The sequence below is a fragment of the Halichoeres trimaculatus genome, unplaced genomic scaffold (genome assembly GCF_033239565.1).
Source record: "Halichoeres trimaculatus isolate MK-OKI-2021-1 unplaced genomic scaffold, fHalTri1.1 fHalTri1_scaffold_15, whole genome shotgun sequence".
Taxonomy (NCBI): Eukaryota; Metazoa; Chordata; class Actinopteri; order Labriformes; family Labridae; genus Halichoeres; species Halichoeres trimaculatus.
In genome coordinates, this window is record NW_027437193.1 from 13,709,907 (window position 1) to 13,730,024 (window position 20,118).

General features: G+C 39.1%; 1 protein-coding gene across 1 annotated transcript in view; it reads right to left on the reverse strand.

Annotated features, from left to right (window-relative positions):
• Positions 1–3,889: 3,889 nt before the first annotated feature.
• Positions 3,890–20,118, reverse strand: part of sntg1 (syntrophin, gamma 1) — a 41,383-nt gene continuing 25,154 nt past the window's right edge. Inside the window, exons 13-19 of the mRNA XM_074688488.1 lie at positions 14,483–14,521; positions 12,557–12,673; positions 10,891–10,962; positions 10,159–10,311; positions 9,898–9,990; positions 5,863–5,973; positions 3,890–5,724 (exon numbers count right to left, since the gene is read on the reverse strand). Coding sequence (XP_074544589.1) covers positions 5,542–5,724; positions 5,863–5,973; positions 9,898–9,990; positions 10,159–10,311; positions 10,891–10,962; positions 12,557–12,673; positions 14,483–14,521 — 768 coding nt within the window. The 3' untranslated portion in view covers positions 3,890–5,541. The remainder of the gene's footprint in view (positions 5,725–5,862; positions 5,974–9,897; positions 9,991–10,158; positions 10,312–10,890; positions 10,963–12,556; positions 12,674–14,482; positions 14,522–20,118) is intronic.

Sequence of the window (20,118 nt, forward strand, 5' to 3'; positions counted from 1 at the left end):
CCTCTGTGTTTTAGTGTTTTTATTTGGTTCCCCGAGTCTGTCTGATGTGGTCAAAGTGTCAGATGAGTCATCTTTGCAGACAGACATGAGGTAGAAACAGCAGTAAAAGTGTCATGCCGGCATCCTTTCCCAGCTTCCCCTTGACCTTTGTTGTTTTTGTCTCTGCTGCTTTGAACTGATAGCGCAGAGAAGGATGTTCTGTCTCCCAGGTTTCCTCGGCCTTTTGTGACAAGTTTATGGAAGAGGTCTCTGCAGCTTTAAAGTTAATCTTGATCAATGAAAATGTTTACTGACCGGCTCTGCCGGTCCAATGAACAAATAAACACTGTCATCAAATAAAAAGGCTTTTCATAAAACCCCAAAACTATGCAATTAAAATTAATAGTGTAGTATATACGTGTTGTCTGAGAGACCTCTCATACCTTAGACTGCAATAAAAAGAGGTAGCATAGCTGCAGAATACATAATTTGAAGGAACTAAGACCTTGTTTGGTCTGTTTTTTGACCATACTGTAACTTAAAAATGTGATTCGTGGAAAATAATGAAATTATGAAGCTCAATTTATAGATAAAGAATAAAGTACATTTAGAGCATAACTAGATTGCTTTGAAAGGAGTCAGCAGAGGTGGTTTGGTCATTTGATAAAGATACCTTCTTGATCTCTCTCTTTGGAGGTGTTCCAAGTGCGTCCACCTGGGAGGAAGCCTAAGGGTACGCTCAGAGATGGTTGGAGGGATTACATATCCTATCTGGCCTGGGAATGCTTCGGGATCTCCCAGGAGGAGCTGTTGCTGGGGAAAGGAGTGTCTGGGTTGACATGCTCAGAGTGCTGCATGGTCAACCTGAAGCCTTAGTTTGTAGAGAGTGGAAAGGGACAGGGTAAAAAAAATAATTGCAGGTTGGGGTCGCCACAGGCAGAAGCTTTGCCACTAGTCCAAACTGGTGCCACTAGACTCCTTTACTTTTCAAAAATTAGCAGTGGCTACATTGGTGAGAGTTGTGTATTGATGGTTTTGTCTTAGTGCTTCATGAAATTTTCTGTCCAAATCAAGTTTGTGACATTGTTTAATTTTAGCAGTGTCTTGAAAACCACTGATGAGCAGAAGGCTGTAGTAGTTACAGTCAAACCGTTAAGCTAGCTAGCACAACAATCAGATTTTGTTTTGGGTGATTTCACAGTTTTCATGTACATCCAGTTATAATGTGTGGAATTATTTTTTTCTCAGCCCCAAAATTTGGTAATATGCAATTCAGTTATGTACCTTATTTGATCACATAGTTATTTTTGTATAGGCAAAAAGCTTTAAAAAAAAAAACGCCAAATCAAAGCATACATTAAAAAAAAATGAAGTGGAGTGCTCTTCACTGTTTTGTATTGTGATAAAATTAAGAATAAAGAAATCTTGGTACATGTTTGCTTTGTTTGGGGCATATATGGGATGTAATTTTAGTGTGATAAGAGGATTTAAACCTTTCTAAAGACTAAAATAAACCTTTAAAAGAACAAAACTTAGTCCCTTGTAGTTGAGAAAAAAGAAAGTGAGCAGTAGTCTTTAGTTTGTTTAATTTTTGCAAAAGAAGCACAATGGTATGTAGGTTTTTGTTGAATTATATGAAGGGTTTTTTGACTTTTCACAGATATAACTGTGTCTTCCCTCTTTCCAAGTCACTGTGAAAAGCAATGCCATTATTTTGCTGGCTACAGCTTCAGTACAGTTACTTAACAGAAAATGGTGAGCTAGGGAAGCTAGCTGGGCTATGTAAGCTAGGTGAGCTAGGGAAGCTAGGTGGGCTAGGTGAGGTACCCTTACGAAAGAAAAATATATTGCAGCATATTGGAAAATATCACGTCATATATTAGGTAATATATTAGGTAATATATTCTCATATATGAGATTTAGTATTTATATTTTCCAATATATTGCAATATATGGAAAGTGGCAATCATTTGTATATTTTGCAATATATTGCAATATATTTCATGAATATATAATGTATTGTATATGTGCCCTCAAAATATTATTCTATGTACATCATAATATATCAATGATATATTACAATACATTTCAAAAAATATATTGGTACATATATTTTTCTTTCGTAAGGGTAGGTAAGTTAGGTGAGCTTGCAGTTGAAGTGTACCATGTACAGTGGCAATAGTTACCATTGCAGCGGTCAACTATTCTCCACTCCCTATATCCTATGTCTCTACTTAGCTCTTCTATCAAAATAGAGTTATAGTCAGCAGAAAAGGGTCAGTTGGTTTTACGTCTGCTTCGTTCGAGAGTTGTGGCCACTGATAGTCTGGATACTGGAGTTCGGATAGTGTTTATAGTTTGAACATAGGTTAATACAGTTGAGAAACTGTTATTTCTGAATGAAAATGAGTAAAATCTCCCCTGTACTGTATATTGCCCGTATAAGCATATTCATTGCCTTCTAGTTCCACAAGCACTTTCACTGTGCTCTGCCTGTTTAAGCTCAGGCAATTGTCCTAAAGCAACAGAAAAATATTATTATACAACCTGGATTATCATTGATACTACCATTTTTGGGAAATTTACACACAGATAATATTCAAAATACTGTACTGTATAAATATGTGATCATTTATGTAGAAAAATTATTTAGTTGTATATGTTTTTACATTTTATTTCTGTAATTAACAGTCGTTCCCAAGAGCCAAACAGACACAAAAGTTCAATGAATCACACATTATGTGGTTAAGATTTAACTGCCTGTGATTATACACCTGACCAGCAGGTGGTTTCATGTGCAAATGAAGCTTAAAGAGATTGACCCTTTCCTGAACCTCTTGGTTCAAGTGGTTCGATGCCTCATGAGGCTTCATCTCACCATTTTAAACCACAAAAGTGAACGCGTTACAGCTCTGTGTTAGAAATAAGCGAGGAGTCTGTCAAAATAAAAATCAGAACCTGAGGTTGAAGACGCTTTGAGGAGGATCTGTTTTAATTGGACTGCCTCGCCACCTTCTGGCCTGGAGTCTCATGCACTGTCATAAAGATGTGACTTTTAACCAGGCGCCTGTTTATTTTGCTGGAAGCCTGATGCTAGGCTAATATGAAAACAAGCAAACTGTCAGCTAATTAGAGTGGTTTCGTAGCCGTCAATGCGTAACACTACTGACAGCCTAATGCTGAAACGTGCCTGTAATGTGTAATGTTAGTGAATCCTGGTTATGTCCTGCCAGTCATCCACCAAGCAGAGCAAATGTAACCTCACTCTTAATTTCATTGATAGACTTTCAAGTTTGAACAGACCAACTGCAGAATAACTGCTGCATGTGGGTTGGAATGAACATTATGTCAAACAGTTTAGCTCATGTTTTAGCCTCGAGCAGAGGCTGTATCACTCTCCTGTTTCTCTTTCTTCTGCTCTTCTGTCCTTTTTCTGTCTGACAGTTGGACTCCAGTGTCCACCATTACGACAAAATTAATCACAGAAATCATTTTCAGCTAAAAACACTGATACATCCTTTCAATACTAAATTATGTCAGCTGGCGTGGCGTTGCCATAGAGACTTAGATGTGCTGTAAATCAGATCGGCAAGCTACTAGGTAGCATTGTGAAATAACCTAAATTGGGGCTGACTATGTCATTTTAAAGTGTGGATTACAATCAGGCATAGATCTAGAGGGGAGACTTTTTCAAGATCACTTTGAAAGTCCTCACAGCCCCTTAACCTCCAAGTGGTTGTGCTAACATGAAGCCGTGCTTAACGTGTTACTAACAAAATTAGTGCAGACCAGAATGTCACAGAGTCACTTGTAATGCAGAAACCATTGCAAACTTTTCATTACAGATTTATCTGGAATATTCTCCTAACCTCCTGTGGAAAAATAAAAGAGTTCACAAGTGAAGCATGTTATAAAAGTTCTCATTTATTAATTTATTACACAGCATATTTGTTAATAAAACATCTGCTAAAAATAAAATGAACCTCACTCTTTAGATCCTGTGTTATAAGGGTATGCAACTGGGATCATTTTAAAAGCACAAAAGCATCATTCAGACTTTCTTTGCATAGACCGCTCCACCATTAGTCTCCCTCAGACTCACATGTCAGCTTAACAAGCCCCGCACAGTACCAAGCACTCTACTGACCCCATTAATTTACCATCCTCTAGAGTTTACTTACCCATGGGCCTCTTCTGTTTGGATTCTACTGTGTAAATGAGAGGTAAGAGCATGATTAATTACACTAATTGACCTGAACTCTATTTGAAAATAATAGTTTAGTTGTCACTCTGCTGCATGTGTAAACAGTTTAACACAGAGTGAAGTTTAAAGGGGTATGTCAAACATTTGGAGGACATGAGGCTACATATTTCTTTTTCTCTCTCTCACAGTCTCTTTTTCATTATCAATGAAAATTTCATATTTACAAGCTGAAACAGATAAAATATTCCAAAAAATACACCATATCTGATTTGATTCTTCTAGATTGGTCCGTAAGAGTAAATGTTGAAAAGAGCACAAGGTTATGAGCTATCTACCTAGTCATCTCTGGTGCACATCAAATTAACAAATGCCATAATCCCTACAAGTAATCCCTCAAGTAATCGCCGTAATTCATCGTTCTTTGAGTTCATTTGAATGTCAGTGTTTATTTACATAATCAAGTTTGGGAGGAAAAATGCTATAAACATGATGAAGGTGTTTCTAATCATGTTCAGAGTGGTTTTGTCTGATTAGTGCAGGGTGGGTGGTCAACCCGATCACTGAAGTGACACTCATCAAGCATTCATACAGTAAAATGGAGCTTCCATACAGCCTTCGTGTCCCGTTTATACGACAGATAGTTCTTCTGACACATGGATATACATCATAGATAGAGAAAATATATCATGTTGCTCCATATATGTATCCATCCACAAGTGACAATGGCGAACTTTTCCTTTAAATCCAGATAAGTGATCATATCTGAGTTGTGATGTTGCTTTAGTTGGGCTTTAGTGTAATTTTAACCATAATGCTGATAAAATTAAAAATGTAATGAAGTTTTCACTTTAGGAAAACACAATAAAATGGATTGAAATCATCTTAATCAGGGTCCAGATGAGCCTTTGCGGGAGAAAGAAGGTATTACTCTAATATGGACACAAAAGGATAAAATCTTTGTTTCAGCTCAATCTTGACTAAAGTTACATAAAAAGGGTAAAGAAATGCAATTTTCTTTGTGATGTGTTGATTATAGGGATGTCTGTGGAGCAAGAGATGAACAAATTCACTTAAAAACATTTTCTGAGTCACACATTTTGTGTCCAGAGTCTATTTGAGAAGTTTCACACAGCAGAGTTCCCTGTTTAGGTCCACAGTTAGTCCAGGAGTTTGAAATGTCTTTTGAGTTATCAAGTATATCACTCTGAAAGAAGTCTTTTCCCCACCACTGTATTCTGCTTTCCTCCATAGTGTCATATTTTGAACAGTTTTTTCAGTCCTCCTATCCATTCATTCAGGCCACAGTCTCAGCTAAGTGCAGCGTCCTTTCAGAGGGGCTGTGGGGAGAGCAGCGCCTGTCAAGTGGCGTATTTGAGTTTAGGTGTCTGTGAATTACACGAGATAGTGGAAAGAGAAGGAAACCCAGTGGTAGTCGCAGTGCCCTGGCTCTCCACAAACATGGGGTCCAGGCACGCAACTTTGGCAGCAAAGAAAGCGTGAATACAATGAAGCACGGCAAAGAGGTTTGAAAACTCCAGCTCCTGAAAGAGAGGGGGAAAAAAATCGATACTGAAGCCATACGTGAGTGATACATTTTCTTTGACCTTGCTGCTTTAAAATTCTTGTTGAGTTACTTTTCTCTTGACGTCAAGCATTAAATACCTCTCAGAGTGCATTACCTTTGCTTCAATAGATTTGGAGTCTTGATTTTGGAACAGAAACTTAATCTTGCTTTTTCCATCATCTGATGATCCTTTCAGTTGAGAGAACTTGTATCTCCACAGCACAGCCTGAGAAATAGAAATAACACATTTCATGAGTCCACATTCTAACTCCACACCACAACAACACGACTATAAATCTTCATTTACTCCAATCTAATAAACGGATTCCTCCTCGTGTCACTGTCTTATGAATGTTTCATGTCCGAGGCCACATGGATCCTGTGAGAAATGGGGCACGTCAGCAGATCCTTGAGATACCAGTCTTTCTGAGATATAAACCTGTTATTTCTGCCATTGGGAAATTGAACAAGCCACGGCAATTTCACCTGAAATAGCAGAGCGTCAGTGATCCAATTAGTGTAGAAGTGAATAAACAAAAGCAGCACTGTGAGCCAAATGACAGGAAGCTTCCAGACGGACTTCTCAGGTAGACAGCTGGCCCCGCTCCTCACATGAATATGGATCTGTTTGATACATGCTGCAATACTGTCCCTGTAATAATTACTCTGACACCCATCTCATTAAATATGGCATAAGAAATCATGTTTAACATACCAAACAGATGACATCTCATTGTATTGTGGCAGGAAAGAAATCTTGTATACCGTAAGTCAAAGCAGATATTCATGAGTGTGACAGGAAGGGTTTCGCCTTTTCTACTTCCCAATTAGACTCTTTTACTCACTATGGCAGAGCTGATATCGCAAACTTATCCTGCAAATCACAAGCACTCAATATATAAAAAAAAAACATTGAGTGAGCTGACTGGAAAATAAAATTTGTGTTAAGTCAGTTCCCTCCTGAAAAATTAGCATAATTCTAAGGGATTATTAATCATTTTATAACCATGGGCCTGGAATGACATCACATGTTGTTACTTAAGTAAAGCTCTGGTTTATGATTATGGCACTGATGTTTTAATGATCTACTACCCTGATATAAACAAGCACAGATGACAGGCATATTCTAGCGTCATTTATCAGAAAATGGTGAGGACACTGTATGTAAGATGAACACTCAACCAGAGCAATACATGACTAACTGAATCATGCGTCTGTGCAGACTCTACCCTGCAGTAGCAGAGTCATAAGCACTATGTACTTGTGCATTTATGTGTCCACGTAACTCTGATACAGATAACTTGATCGTCATATTGCCTTCTCCCAGATCAGCTTGATTTTTCGACTCTGAGGCAATACATTTTGCAATTGATCATACAGCAGTAATTCAAAGGAAGGAATAGAGAGCAGACATCAAAAAGGTGAAAGTAGATGGAGCTGGTGTTTGGCTGAGGTACATGATTCCAGAAATGTTGTAAACAAAGGACAAACAATGCTGCCCAGTGGACCAATGGCAGAGCTTGTGGTCTTTATTTGAGGGGAGGCGCACGTCAAACTATGTTCTGCCATGGAAATGGTCTACAAAGGCCTACAGTGTACGTTACAGCATTGATTTGATGCACAAGCATAGTGTTAACTTGGTTGGTGATTAACCTTTAACCTTTAAGCTTGGTGACGCTAGCCCTGCCAACGTCAGTCACACACAGTTTGACTTGATTCACCTGCACACTCTGATTGTGTTCAGTTGAGCTCATATTAAACTGTGAGTTAAGCTGAGTTAAGCTTCAGAGCATCCCTGATGATAACAGAAATGTAAGCAGTGGCGGTTTTTCACGGAGGCCAAGGGAAGCCTGGCTTCCCCAAAAAATATTGCAAGAAAGAAAAAAAATAGCCTATAAACACGCTTAACCACAATATATTTTATATTGTTATTTCCTTGTCAAAACACTACATTGGCGCACTTCTGCTTTGGCTGAGCGTGCGAAGCAAAACAGCGCCCTCCTGTCAAGCTCATATTGTGTATTACACTACGTGTCTCATGCCCTCTGCCCTGTCAGTCAGCTTGGAGGCCCGCTTCACTTTGCCTCCCTTAGAAAAAAAACAGCCCGTATTAGCCAATCAGGTTGAAGCAAGGCTCATTGCTTACTGGTTGATGCTTCATTAGAAAAAATGTGAGGGAGGCCAGATCGAATCTGGCTTCCAGACACAAGAAAGAAAGAAAGGAGTCAAGAGCCGACTGCGCATGCGCAGTACTCTCTGGAGAGCCGACTGCGCATGCGCAGTACTCTCTGGAGAGCCGACTGCGCATGCGCAGTACTCTCTGGAGAGCCGACTGCACATGCGCAGTACTTTCTGAAGCGCTGACTCCTTTGAGGGGCAAACATAAACAAAGTCTTCGTGAGTTCAGAGGTCAGTACAGCCAAACAGCGCTGTCTGGAGTGACACAGACTGACGCAGATGACTATCTCGGAGCGGACCATGAAAGAATATTGGTGAAAAACAAGAGTTTTTGGACGATTAATGCAGTTTTAGGAGCGGCGCTGTCTATGCCCCGATGGATCCCATGTTACGGACGTCCGCTGCACGATTTTGGATCTAAATATCTCCCGAGGCACTGCTTGGATCAGGAAAGCCTTCTGGGTGAGTATTTTGTTCTGCTTCATTCTATAAACAATGTAAAAGCTGTGTAAACCGAACTTATCCTTTAATGAAGGGTAGAGCCGATGGAAAAGTCTGCTCTGAACACTGAATTAAATTCGTTGTCCAAGCTGGCTTCCTCGGTAATTTTTATCACGGGCCGCCACTGAATGTAAGGTTAAACATGAGCTGCTTTGTGACCATCCACCTTTACTCTTTTGTTTATTGTTGCATAATTTGACGGCCGTGGACAGAAAAATAAGATTAAGATTTCTGTTATACACCCTGACACATTTCAAAATACTGTACATGTACACTCAGCAAAATAATTAAGCCTCACTTAATCCTGATACAACATAAAACCAAGGCCCTCGGCATTAGTGCTTTAGCAATTATTAAACACAAACAGCAGCTCTGCACTTGGTTTGTTTGAGATGTTTGATGATATTTCCCTCATGCAAGTATTTTTAGATTTCATTATTTTAGTCTTGTTTTGTAAGGATTTGGCAGCTTGTGGGCACTTTTACAGGTAGGCAGTTATGGGACCAGCATGCACCTGAGGGGGGCTTTGTTCTTCATCAGAGCAGCAGAGGCAGCAGGCGCCATGATTTCTTTCATTCCTTTTCCTCCACAAGAAAAGCTCTATGTTTAAACATGTGGTGAGTTCTTGTTGGTACCTTGACATTTCTGTGGTACAACAGGGGCTTTGGGTCTAAATTTGATCCAGTTCAACTAAAGCCTGGTGGCCATCAAGTAGGAATCTGAATTTTATGCTTCTGTAGATACAGTGATTTATTTGTGTGGTATTGCAGTTGTAACTGAGGTTATGTGCCAGATAAAAACTTCTCCACAGAAATTGTGGCCAGGTTAAGTGTCACGTTATCCCTGATGCAGTAACAGAGACTGTTGGATGTCTCAATCAGAGCCAGAAGATTGCAGCTCATCTGGTTAAACAGAGTTATATTAGTGATGTTTCAGATGGAATCTCATTCTAACACCGTTTTTGAAATTTGCCAATAGCAGATTTTAATTACAGAGTTATCCCGCCCAGTGTGCTGTGTGTACATATGGATCATGTTTTTCCTATCTTGTTCTGAAAACAATACGCTGGCAACATTTTGATCGTCTTTTGGGGACACTGCTGCTTTAAATTGCAGGAATTAGTGCCAGGATCTTGGAGAACAATATGGCAGTGCTTGTGTCCTGCTCATTCACAAAATGTGCACCAGTGGGGTCGTCTGCGTGTCTCTCAGGCTTGGTGAAAGGCCAAACTGCACAGTGGGCAGGAGTGAGAGGTTTGTGCTGGGGGGAGGCAGCCATCAAAACAAATGTGCTCATACTCCCAAAACGCATACAGCGCAGAATAAGTTAGCAGCAGAAAAAAAAATAGAAAAAGTGAGGCTGAGGCATTGTGATTGATTTCATCTCACTGTGTACAATACAGTCATCTGAAATCTCCTACTGAGAGGATCGTTTTTCCATATTCCTATTGATGATGAAGTCGCACACTCACCTTTGAAGCAGCATCAAAGCACACAAAGCCCATGCTGAAGTCGACTGTAAGTCCCATGAGGTGGCTCTCCATGATACAGGCATACGTTTTACACTGCAGAGTATGAGAACAAGATGTTACCCCCCAAGGACGCGAAAGCCACTTTTTCTCAGCTGGAAATGTCATGTGAGTATTATCAATCTTTGTATTAAAACAACTGAGCTGGAACGGTGCGCTAGATTAAAATCATCACAATTCTCAGCACGTTGTTCAGGTGCAGACCTGTATCCGCTCCACCTCTAGAAAAGTAGCCATCTGAAACGCCTTTTCCCAGGTCAGCAGCTCGCACTCCAGTTCCACACTGAAGAACAAGTCCTCCCCTGTCTCCGTCTGGACGCTGAAGCAGTGCTTCCTCTTGTCCAGAAGGTCGTTATCCTAAGATAAGACAACATGACTTCCCTGTTGATCAAGTACAGATGGGCAGACTGACGTGGAGACAAGAGGAAGCAACAGCAGTGCAGTTTCTTGAAGCTAAAGGGAGCTTTACCTAGTTTGAAATCCAGTCATGACTGATTACTGTGGCTTTGGAGCAATGAATTCTTCCTCCTCTGTGTTTGTTTAATTTACATGAGATGAACTCCACAGACCTGATATATTTTCTCATAGCCTGATGCATCCAAGTGGCTCTGTGTAATAGCTAAAGCAGCCTAGGTCAACTTATCTCACTCAATATGTGAATCTATGAAAAAGGTTTGATGTAATGAGATTCAAGATAACAATTTGTAGAAAGATTCCCACAATTCAATTCACGGTGACCTCGAACTTGCAGAAACTGCACAGTACAATCCGAACCTTGAATGTCTCTCTGAGACTGAGGTAGAACAAATTCAAATAATTCAGTGAGTTATATAGTTAAATCTATTCTCTTTGTTATCTACTTAATATTCTCTCAATGCACCCAGTGTGAGGGTTGCTTCTAAATATTAAATCAACGAGAAGAGAAGCCTGTCTTACCTTTAACATCTTGCACATTATCTCATACACAGTAAAGCTTTTCTCTGCTCTGGTCCAGTCCCAGGTTGTCACCTGAAAATGTGGAATAAGGTTCATTTTTGATTTAAGAAATGGCAATGGAAAGGACAACTTCCTCTTAAAGTGAAAATGATTCATATTTCCTTGTTTAGTTGACTCTTGTCATACTTTTAGGCAGAATAATAATCTGCTGTTTACCCGGTTATTATCATAAGTTGTATAATACAAGGACATTGTTGCTTTGATGTCAATCATTTGTGTCTAAAGCAGAGTTTTAAAGCCTGTTAATGGAAATGCTAAGTGAACCTAACTTTGGTTCAACCAAGCAAGAGGCAAAGACTGGGAAATACTATATATATATATATATATATATATATATATATATATATATATATATATATATATATATATATATATATATATATATATATATATATATATATATATATATATATATATATATATATATATATATATATATATATATACAGGCAGATAGAAATATATACATATAGAGATATAAATACTTAATAGGGGTTGGGCTATCTGGGTAAGTGATGGTGAAATACTCATTAATTGTTTTTTGTGATTGAATGTTTTCTTTATTTATTGCAAATCTGAGTCAGAGATTACAACCACTTGAATAGTGACAGTTAACCAGGGAAAACAAAACAAAAAAACCCACCCCTTCCCACCCATCCAGGTCCAACAAAAACTAGCAGACAGGTATAAAAATTAAAAACAGAGAAAAAACCAAGTGATTCTGTGACAAAGCCTTAGGTATATCAGACCAATGTCTTAATCTTCTCAGCAATGTGCAACCATATATTAACATTATCTTCCCATGCACCATGCAGCCAAGCAGTAGATTGTTCAAGGTATACAATGTCTAAAAATGTGAGAGCCCATTGGCAGGATGACAGCGTGTGAGGGGGCTTACACCTCAAGGCTAACAACTTCATGGCTGGTGTTAGACCAGCGAAGAAGACATGTGTCTGTATAGTCCTTGGCTGAAGTTGGGATACATCATTCAAATAGTCATTAATTGTTGTGTCTTAATCCATAAATTGTGAGACAATAACCCTTCTTTGCAAAGAATCTGATCAACTGAAGAATGCAGTGTGCTCTGAAAGGTAAGGGATTGATGGTTCAACTGGTTGTTGAGAGAAATCCTGTCGTCTTTCCTCATGAGGGAAATAATTGTCCCACAGGTAACTGTAGTCCTTAGTAATGAAGAGGCTTGTCACATCGTCTGTACATGCAGGCTGCTATATTGCACCACCCACTCTAATTAGCATATTCCATTTATATCAGCATATTCAAGTTCAGCAGGCAATTTCAGTTATCTATCAATCTTTTCTCATCCCCAGTACCATCGACAGCTTATCCCTCTTGTCATAATCACTTAAGTGGCTGGCAGAATGTAAACAGATTTAATGATGATCATCAATCAAGACGAAGATCAATGCAGCACAAATGGTTATGAGCGAGCTGCGTCCTCTTTTTTTTTCTATTAGGAAAGCACTTTATCCTTCAATAAAACATTAACGTCAGATGAAAAATCTCCCGCTGAGTTGAACGACATCCGCTCAAGCTCAGAAGTTCAATGGTTCAGAGATGTTATTAAAAACACCAAATCAAAACTTACGGGAGGTGCTGAAAACTTGAAGAGAGAGGAACCCCTCAAAGCGAGGAACTTTGGTGAATACATTCGGTCCTGAACGGAGTCCTGCTCCTTCTCATCGACCCAGCCCAGGTAGATAATCTATCAAAGAGTGAAAACAGAAACAGTGATGGATGTGGCCTTTAACAGTCTGGCTGTACCATTCTCAAGAAAACAAAAATATTGTTTTGAGTCATGAAATAAAATACTGCTCAGTGACTGATTGGTGACCTATAAGTGCTCAGCATCTCACCAATAACAGCTGGGATCAGCTCCAGCCCACCCTTAACAGGATAAGCAGTATAGATCATGGATGGAAGTGGTAATTTTTCTCTTAAATCAAATATTAAAGCCTGCAAAACCACTTTTCTCTGTCAGACCCTCGCTCTAAGCAAATGCTACATCTTGAAATATCATCTACTACCAAATATAAACCAGCTTTGAAGAACATTGATCAGCCTTTTTCTTAAAGTGTTGGTACTATTGATCCAAGGTCTTGTTCTGAGTTTTAATACGTGCTGCAGTTGGATGAAAACCATGTTAGATCAGTTTTTAGGCATGCAGAGACTCCTCTTAGTCTCAGGAATCAGCTAATTTATTTAGAGCAGTCTCAAAATAAGCATTAAAAATGTCCTCTGTTACAGAGTCTACATGATCAAATATTCAACTGAGATAAGTCAAAAGAGAGAATAAATGGCTGTAATTAATTTAATAGGAATGCAAATGTATTCATTAGAAGTCTATTAAATATGCATATATGGCAGATCTTTAACCTCTTTGCATTATTAATAATGAATGGTATCAGTTTAGATGTTGCTAAACCGAGGACGATTCTTCAGCCTCGATTAATCTGCATCAGATTTTCTTCTGATTTTGTGATCTTGTGAGATTTGTTTTTCCAGCAATCCTCATTAAGGGAAAGGTAAACTCGAGGCGAAAGCAAAACCAGCATTAACATTTGATGGCAGTTTCTGGGACGTTAGCTTGCATTAAAGTAGCTGTCAATCAAATCTGATGAAAACCACAGCTTTTGAAACTGTTATAAATATTATTGAGGTTTTTGTTTCCTTCTATTTGTACTGAAGCAGTTGCATGTTTAGTCGTGAATGTGTTTTAGAGATCTGAAACAAAGGTATGAGGGGAATTTAAGATTGAGCCTGTGAGTCTGCCTTAGTTTACCCATCAAGGTAGTTCATCACGTCGATGCAGGAATCCAATATCATCATTAAGCTTTGTTGTTTATTGATTTGTAAGATTGCCCACAGTGGGCCCATAAAAACAGCATTACTTCTTGTGGCTAAAACAGTAGAGTTAATCTAATTGTTTCACATTATATACAATCATTTTTCTGACCTCTTAGTGAAGTCAGATGTATTAAAAAGTCTAGTGTTCAGTATTCAGGAAAAAAAGAGGTTAAGCCAACTGGGGATGAGGAGAGAGAAGGCAAAGCATCTACTTCAAGTGTTCTGAGACTTTCGACATCCACTGAATCTCAACATCAGTTCTCATTAAAGTCAGAGTGATTGGTGCCCAACTAAAATATTTGCTTGTTTTTCTGTTTTCCTGACTGACAGCAAAACAAGCAAGTGAAAGATTCGGGACACGCAGAAAGTCAGATAAATATGAAACAAAAGAGGGAACCCTGCAGTCGCATTAACGCTCCACGTCGAGACCGAAAGATGACTCTGCCATTTTAATGACTGAAGAAACTTAAGTTGTTGTCTGATCGTGTCTCAGAGGGCTCTAATGATGCAAAAATGCTGCTCAAGCTGCAATAGCTGGCAAAACTCAGACGTGCCCTTTCTCTGACTGAGTGACCTGGTTACTTTTACCTTCTGGCTTTTAAGATAGCCACGACATAAACAAAACAAGTTGATGGAAGCAGAGAGTAAATAAGGAGAAACATCTTACCTGCTGGTTAACTGGGAAGTTTCGGTTAATCTTCTTTATCTGTTAAATTTAACGAGAGCATCAATAACTCGTTAAAATGTCTCCTGCGCACAAAGAGACACTAATTACTGGCAGAATCTAAACTAGCTGTTTGACCCTGTGGAGACTCACAAACACTGATGATCCATCGACAAACAAATAAAAACTGAATCACAATATCCATGCTCACATGTTAACCACGGAATTGAAGGAATATTGTTGGAGATACTTCATTTATTCAATGCATGCAAATTAGAAAATGAGATAGAGTCATTTTCCACGAGGACCTGAGGCTCTTCTTTAAAAAATCCATTTAAAAGAATCCATTCTGTGTGTGTGATAATAAAGCAAAGGGAAACTACAGAGAGAGAGCAGTCAGGCTTTAAATTAAAACATTCTGCTCACATCACAGGTATCACTGGCTCCTAATCCACACCATGGCATCGATATAACTCGTACCTGGCAACACAACGGCAAATTAAGCCATCCAGACCTGATCCTCCTATAGAGGCGAGACCAAGTCACAACCGCTTATTTTGAAATGTGACTGAAGTTTGTTTCCCAGGGAGAGAACAAGATGTTATTTCAGTGCCGAGGCTGAGAGGAAAATGCTTGATAACTGTCAGGATGTGACCAGGGTTCAGATGCTGCAGTGAGCACAGACTGCAGGTCTAACCTGACTCTGGCATACATCAGGACAGACTGTGAGGTCCAGTTAAGTTTCATACATTTCCTGTTCTCTGAACAAACAAGCAGGAGGCTGTGAAAGGTATAATCAAATTAAAAGGGACACTTTATCTGCAGATGCTCCATTCAGATTCAGATTGAAGAGATGGTGCTGGATTCCAATACATCTCTTTTTACAGACTTCTCATTTTTCATCAGAGAGATTGTTTTTTAAGGGTAGAGACACAAAGTACACTAACAATAATGATGTGGGCAGCCACACAGATGAACGCAGACAAACAAAGATGAGAGGATGTGACAACCTGTTTGAAGAGTTGTCATCTTTAATAACAAATTTCATTCATACTCTCAAATGAGTCAACATTCATTTTGTTTTTATTGACTTCACTGTGGACTAAATGAACCACAAAGACCACATCAGTTGAAAGAGTTTGAAGGCAGCAAATGCACATTAGAATTGTAGATGGACTTGTGCTTATACAGAGCTTTTCTAGTCTCCCCGACCACTCACAGGGGCTTTTACACATCCCAGTGCGCTCACACACTCAAAACACACTCATAGTATTTACACACTGATGACCAAATCATCAGGAGCAATCAGGGGTTCAGTGAAATTTCAGCATGTGATGGTCGGAGCTGGACTCAAACCACTAACCTTGTAAACAGGAGATGGCCCACCCTACCACTCAGCCACAGCTCCCCTGTAGAATTCGACTAACTTATAATCCTGTTAGTGTTATGAAGTTAGCGTTATCAAATTTGCCACAACCATTACAGTCTGAGTTAGAGTAGAAAAGGTACAAAAAAATGATCTAGTTGCTGTCATTAAGTTAGATAAAAAAGAGAGAGGGCTAATTGAGGGATCTAAATGATATTAATTTAAGCTTATGTTACTACTATTGGTTGAACTAATTAGGTTGCCAGGCGCCGCCCTGTTGGCTATGGCTGCCTTTTGCAGCAGTTTTCTCTTATTTGTCCGTTTCTTGTAATTTTTTCATCTCTTTTTCATAATCTTTGTGTTTGGAGTGGATCATTACTTTGTATGGCTCATTTGTTGGTCATGGACACCAAACTTTTTGTGGCTTCAGTGATATTTTTACTACTTTTTCTACTGTGTTTGTCTGGAGATCCTACATGTAACCATGGTCGCATTGTTTACATGTGAACTCGGCTGTTAGCAGCCTGTAGCATGTCAATGCTAACTGGTGTAAGGCCTGATGTCTTCCCACAAGGTGAGGAGAAGGAGGTGAGGTTGATGTGCTGGTTCTCAGGTGTGAGCTAAGAAGTGACGACATGGACCTGTTCTTCCATCCATCGTAATTGGGAACGTAAGATCTATCTCCAATAAGATGGACGAGCTAGCCGTGCTAACACAGCAACAGAGGGAATACCAGAGGGCAGAGTAGCATCATGCTATTCACAGACATGGCTAACGGAGCTAACATCAGACACCAACATGACATTGGAAGAGCTTCACCTGCTGTGAGCAGACAGGATCTAGGAGACGGAGATGGAGCATGACTGAAGAAGCTCAGTCTTGGACCCTGTGGAGGTGGAGGCTGGCTGAACTGGAGAACGGTGGACAAGCTGTCATCATCTATCTTCTTATGGACCTTTTTGCACTTTTTATACACTTCCTTACTTTTGTTTTCTTGATTCCTGCTTTGACTTCAATTTCGTTGTACTTGTTACATTGACAATAAAGTTCTATTCTATTCTATTCTATTCTATTCTATTCTATTCTATTCTATTCTAATATCATGGACTATAGTGTTGGCCCAATTAACATATATTTGGCCAGATGAGACTTATAAAACACTTAATTACCTAAGTGCAGTGTTGCTGTCTACTTCACATATTTAGCAGTGCTAATTCAGTTGTCTTAGTTTTAGTTTGTTTGTTTTTATTATTATGTTTCGTTGGATGTGGATACTTCTACATAGAAACAAGATTCTTCCTTTTCTCCTTCCTTTTTAACTTTTTGACATATTGCATGCTTAATAATTTAACAGGCTTTAAACCAGGACCTTGAAGGTGACAAAATTGCCACCCTTGTGTAAATTTGTGTTCATATGACAATAAAGTAGAGGTAGAGATAGAGATGTTTTTTAAGGCCGATACCTTAACAACAATAGTGATTATTAGTAGTCAAGGAGATCGATAACTGATCTTTGGAGCCAATATTCATTTGTTTAAATGCCAAATCTTTCTTATAAAGTTAAATGAAAACTTAAAAAAGAGAAACAGCTCCTTAAAGTTTTCAGCAGTAAATAAAGTTTTCCAAAATGTGAATATAACTAAAATGTTATTTTATCTTTCACTTATCTTTGCTTTACGGTACTTAAGGTATGGTACAGTGGGTGGGACAATGCTGGAGACAGAGTATCGACTGCACACAGAGAGGTGCGACTGCATCAGAGCCAGAACAACCCTGTTTTAAATTGTATACTTATCAGCCGCTGGATTAGGGAAAAAAGCCAATGCTAATATGCCTCAAAATGCTGAATATCGGCACTGATCATTGGCCCAGCAGATAATCAGTCTATCCTCACAGGAAAGCTCCTTGAATCCTTGAAAGTGTTATTATAAAGATGTATCTTTTTCTAGAACTGAATGTCCTGATAACTTGTCAAGGATATGTGCCCCACCTCTCGCCTCTGAGCTCCCCCAGGCTGAGAAAGCAAATAATGTCTGAATGGATCATTTCTGTTATAACAATATAGACCGTGTAATGCAATTCTCTGCAGTTAGCACACACAGTCTTGTATCAGATCAGCTACTTGCAGTGTGATGCATATGACTCTAGCCTTGGTTTAAATCATTTATGTCCTATCAGGATTATTATCTCAGCGATGCAACACTTTTAAAAAATACAAGAATTTTAAGATCATGCTCTAGGGAACATGAAAGGAAATAACCAAGTCTTAAAAACACTCAGTGATGCATTTCTCCTGTGTATGTCACATCTCTATGCTGTTATTTTGCACCAGCCTCCTGCAGGTCTCTGGACAAATATACATTTTATGGTACAGTGCGCATGTTTGGCCAGCAACTCCTTATTTTATCAATACATCTTATACCGACACATTTTATATTTATAGAGCCCAGAACATGCACCAGATTCCCACCTCAATAATAGCTCAGAGCATTGGAGGCTTTCTTAGAACTTCTCTCTGAAGCTGCTCAGTGCACAAAAGGTGACCCAACTCTAAAGCAGATCTTTTATATTCATATATTTTTATGTGTTTGTGCTATTTTTGAAAAGAAGTGCATCTCATTTGCAAAGTTTCCTGTCTAATGAGCAGGGCCCTGTTACTTGCATCTTGTTCAAAAAGGTCCATGTTTGAATATTTATTCTGACTTTTAAAAATACAGATGATAATTCCACTTCAAATGCATCCTCCAGCTTTAAAGTTTGTTGGTGATTTAAGGTCTTTGTGAGGCTGAAGCAGGTCCTTTGCATGATTAATCAATCAATACATCATTGTATTTGTCCCTGAGGGCCACTTGGTGTTGCAGCGGTGAAATTAAGAGAACAAAATCAGGAATCAGAATGGGGATCACAATAAATACTGATTAGGTGAAAGCAATGCAAAAAGGAGAAAGAATTGACCTATTTGAATTATTTTTGGCTAAAATTTTAATGCTAATCTTTCAGCACTTTGATCCAGGGACAAATATCCAGAACAACCATCATACTGTTCTCTGCAGACACATGGTCAGCATGTGATTAATTCCTTAGTCAATAGATGTCCTGATATTTCTCTGGGAGCTATTTTGAGGTTGACATTTGTAATTTTGTGTGACTGTTATGTGGATTGCCATTAAATTTGTTTCAGACATTCATGTCTTGATCAATTCTAATTGCTTTGGTGACTCCCTCTTTTTTAATCTAGCTCTGTTATAAGGTCAGAGCATCTGCTCAAACCACAGTACATCCCCAAGTATCTGCAAAGCTAAATAAATCACTGTGAGCTTCAGTCTTGTGGTTTGTGCTAAATAGAAAATGTTGTTGAAGTCAAACTAAGATGATGAACACAGGAGCATGTAGCTTGATGTAGACTCACAGAGCTCCTAGCATGGCTTTCAAGATGCTGTGAGGAGGATCTGTTTTGATTGGACTGCCTCGCCACCTTCTGGCCCAAAGTCTCACACACACTGTCGTGAAGATGTAACTTCTAACCAAGCGTGTTTGTTTTGGAAGAAATTTTCTGTGATCATGACAACTTTTTACCAGATAAAATGCAATGAGGTAAGGTGTTTATCAGCACAGTTACATAGCACTGTTGTTTGAAATGTGACAAGAAGTAAATGTTTTACGTTTGTACCGTACGGCAGTAGCCGCCTATATGTAGCGCTACAAGCAGCCTGGTTGCGACATATCCTAGGCTAACATGACAACAAGCAAACTTTGTCAGTTTGTACAGTTTAGTAGTTTAATCGCCATCCATATGTAGTGCTACTGGTATCCCGATGCTGTGCGACTCATTTACCAAGCAGAGCTAACGTACCTCACTCTTCATTTTATTGAAAGACTCTCAAGTTTGAACAGACCACTGCTGTATAAAGGTAGGAACGAAAATGATCACAAACAGTCTAGCCTGTGTTTTAGCCATAGACTGTAAAAAAATGGACGCCTGCTTGCTCGGCTCAAAGTGAGGTCTCCACAAAAACTGCTCCCCCTGGTGGCTGGCTGCAGTATAGGTTAAAAAATGCGGTTTTCCAGCCATTCCAGATGGACTGTAGTCAAACTTTAAACAATTAATACACCTCGTAGAAATGTTTCTCCCGTCCGATTGTTGTGGTGATTTGAAGATATCTTTTGGCTGTTTAATTCAAGTCCTCTTGTTTCGGAAAAGTTTCGTTTTCATTAGTTATACGAGGTTCAAAACAATGACTGACAGATGCAGTTCTCGTGTATTTTTTCGAGG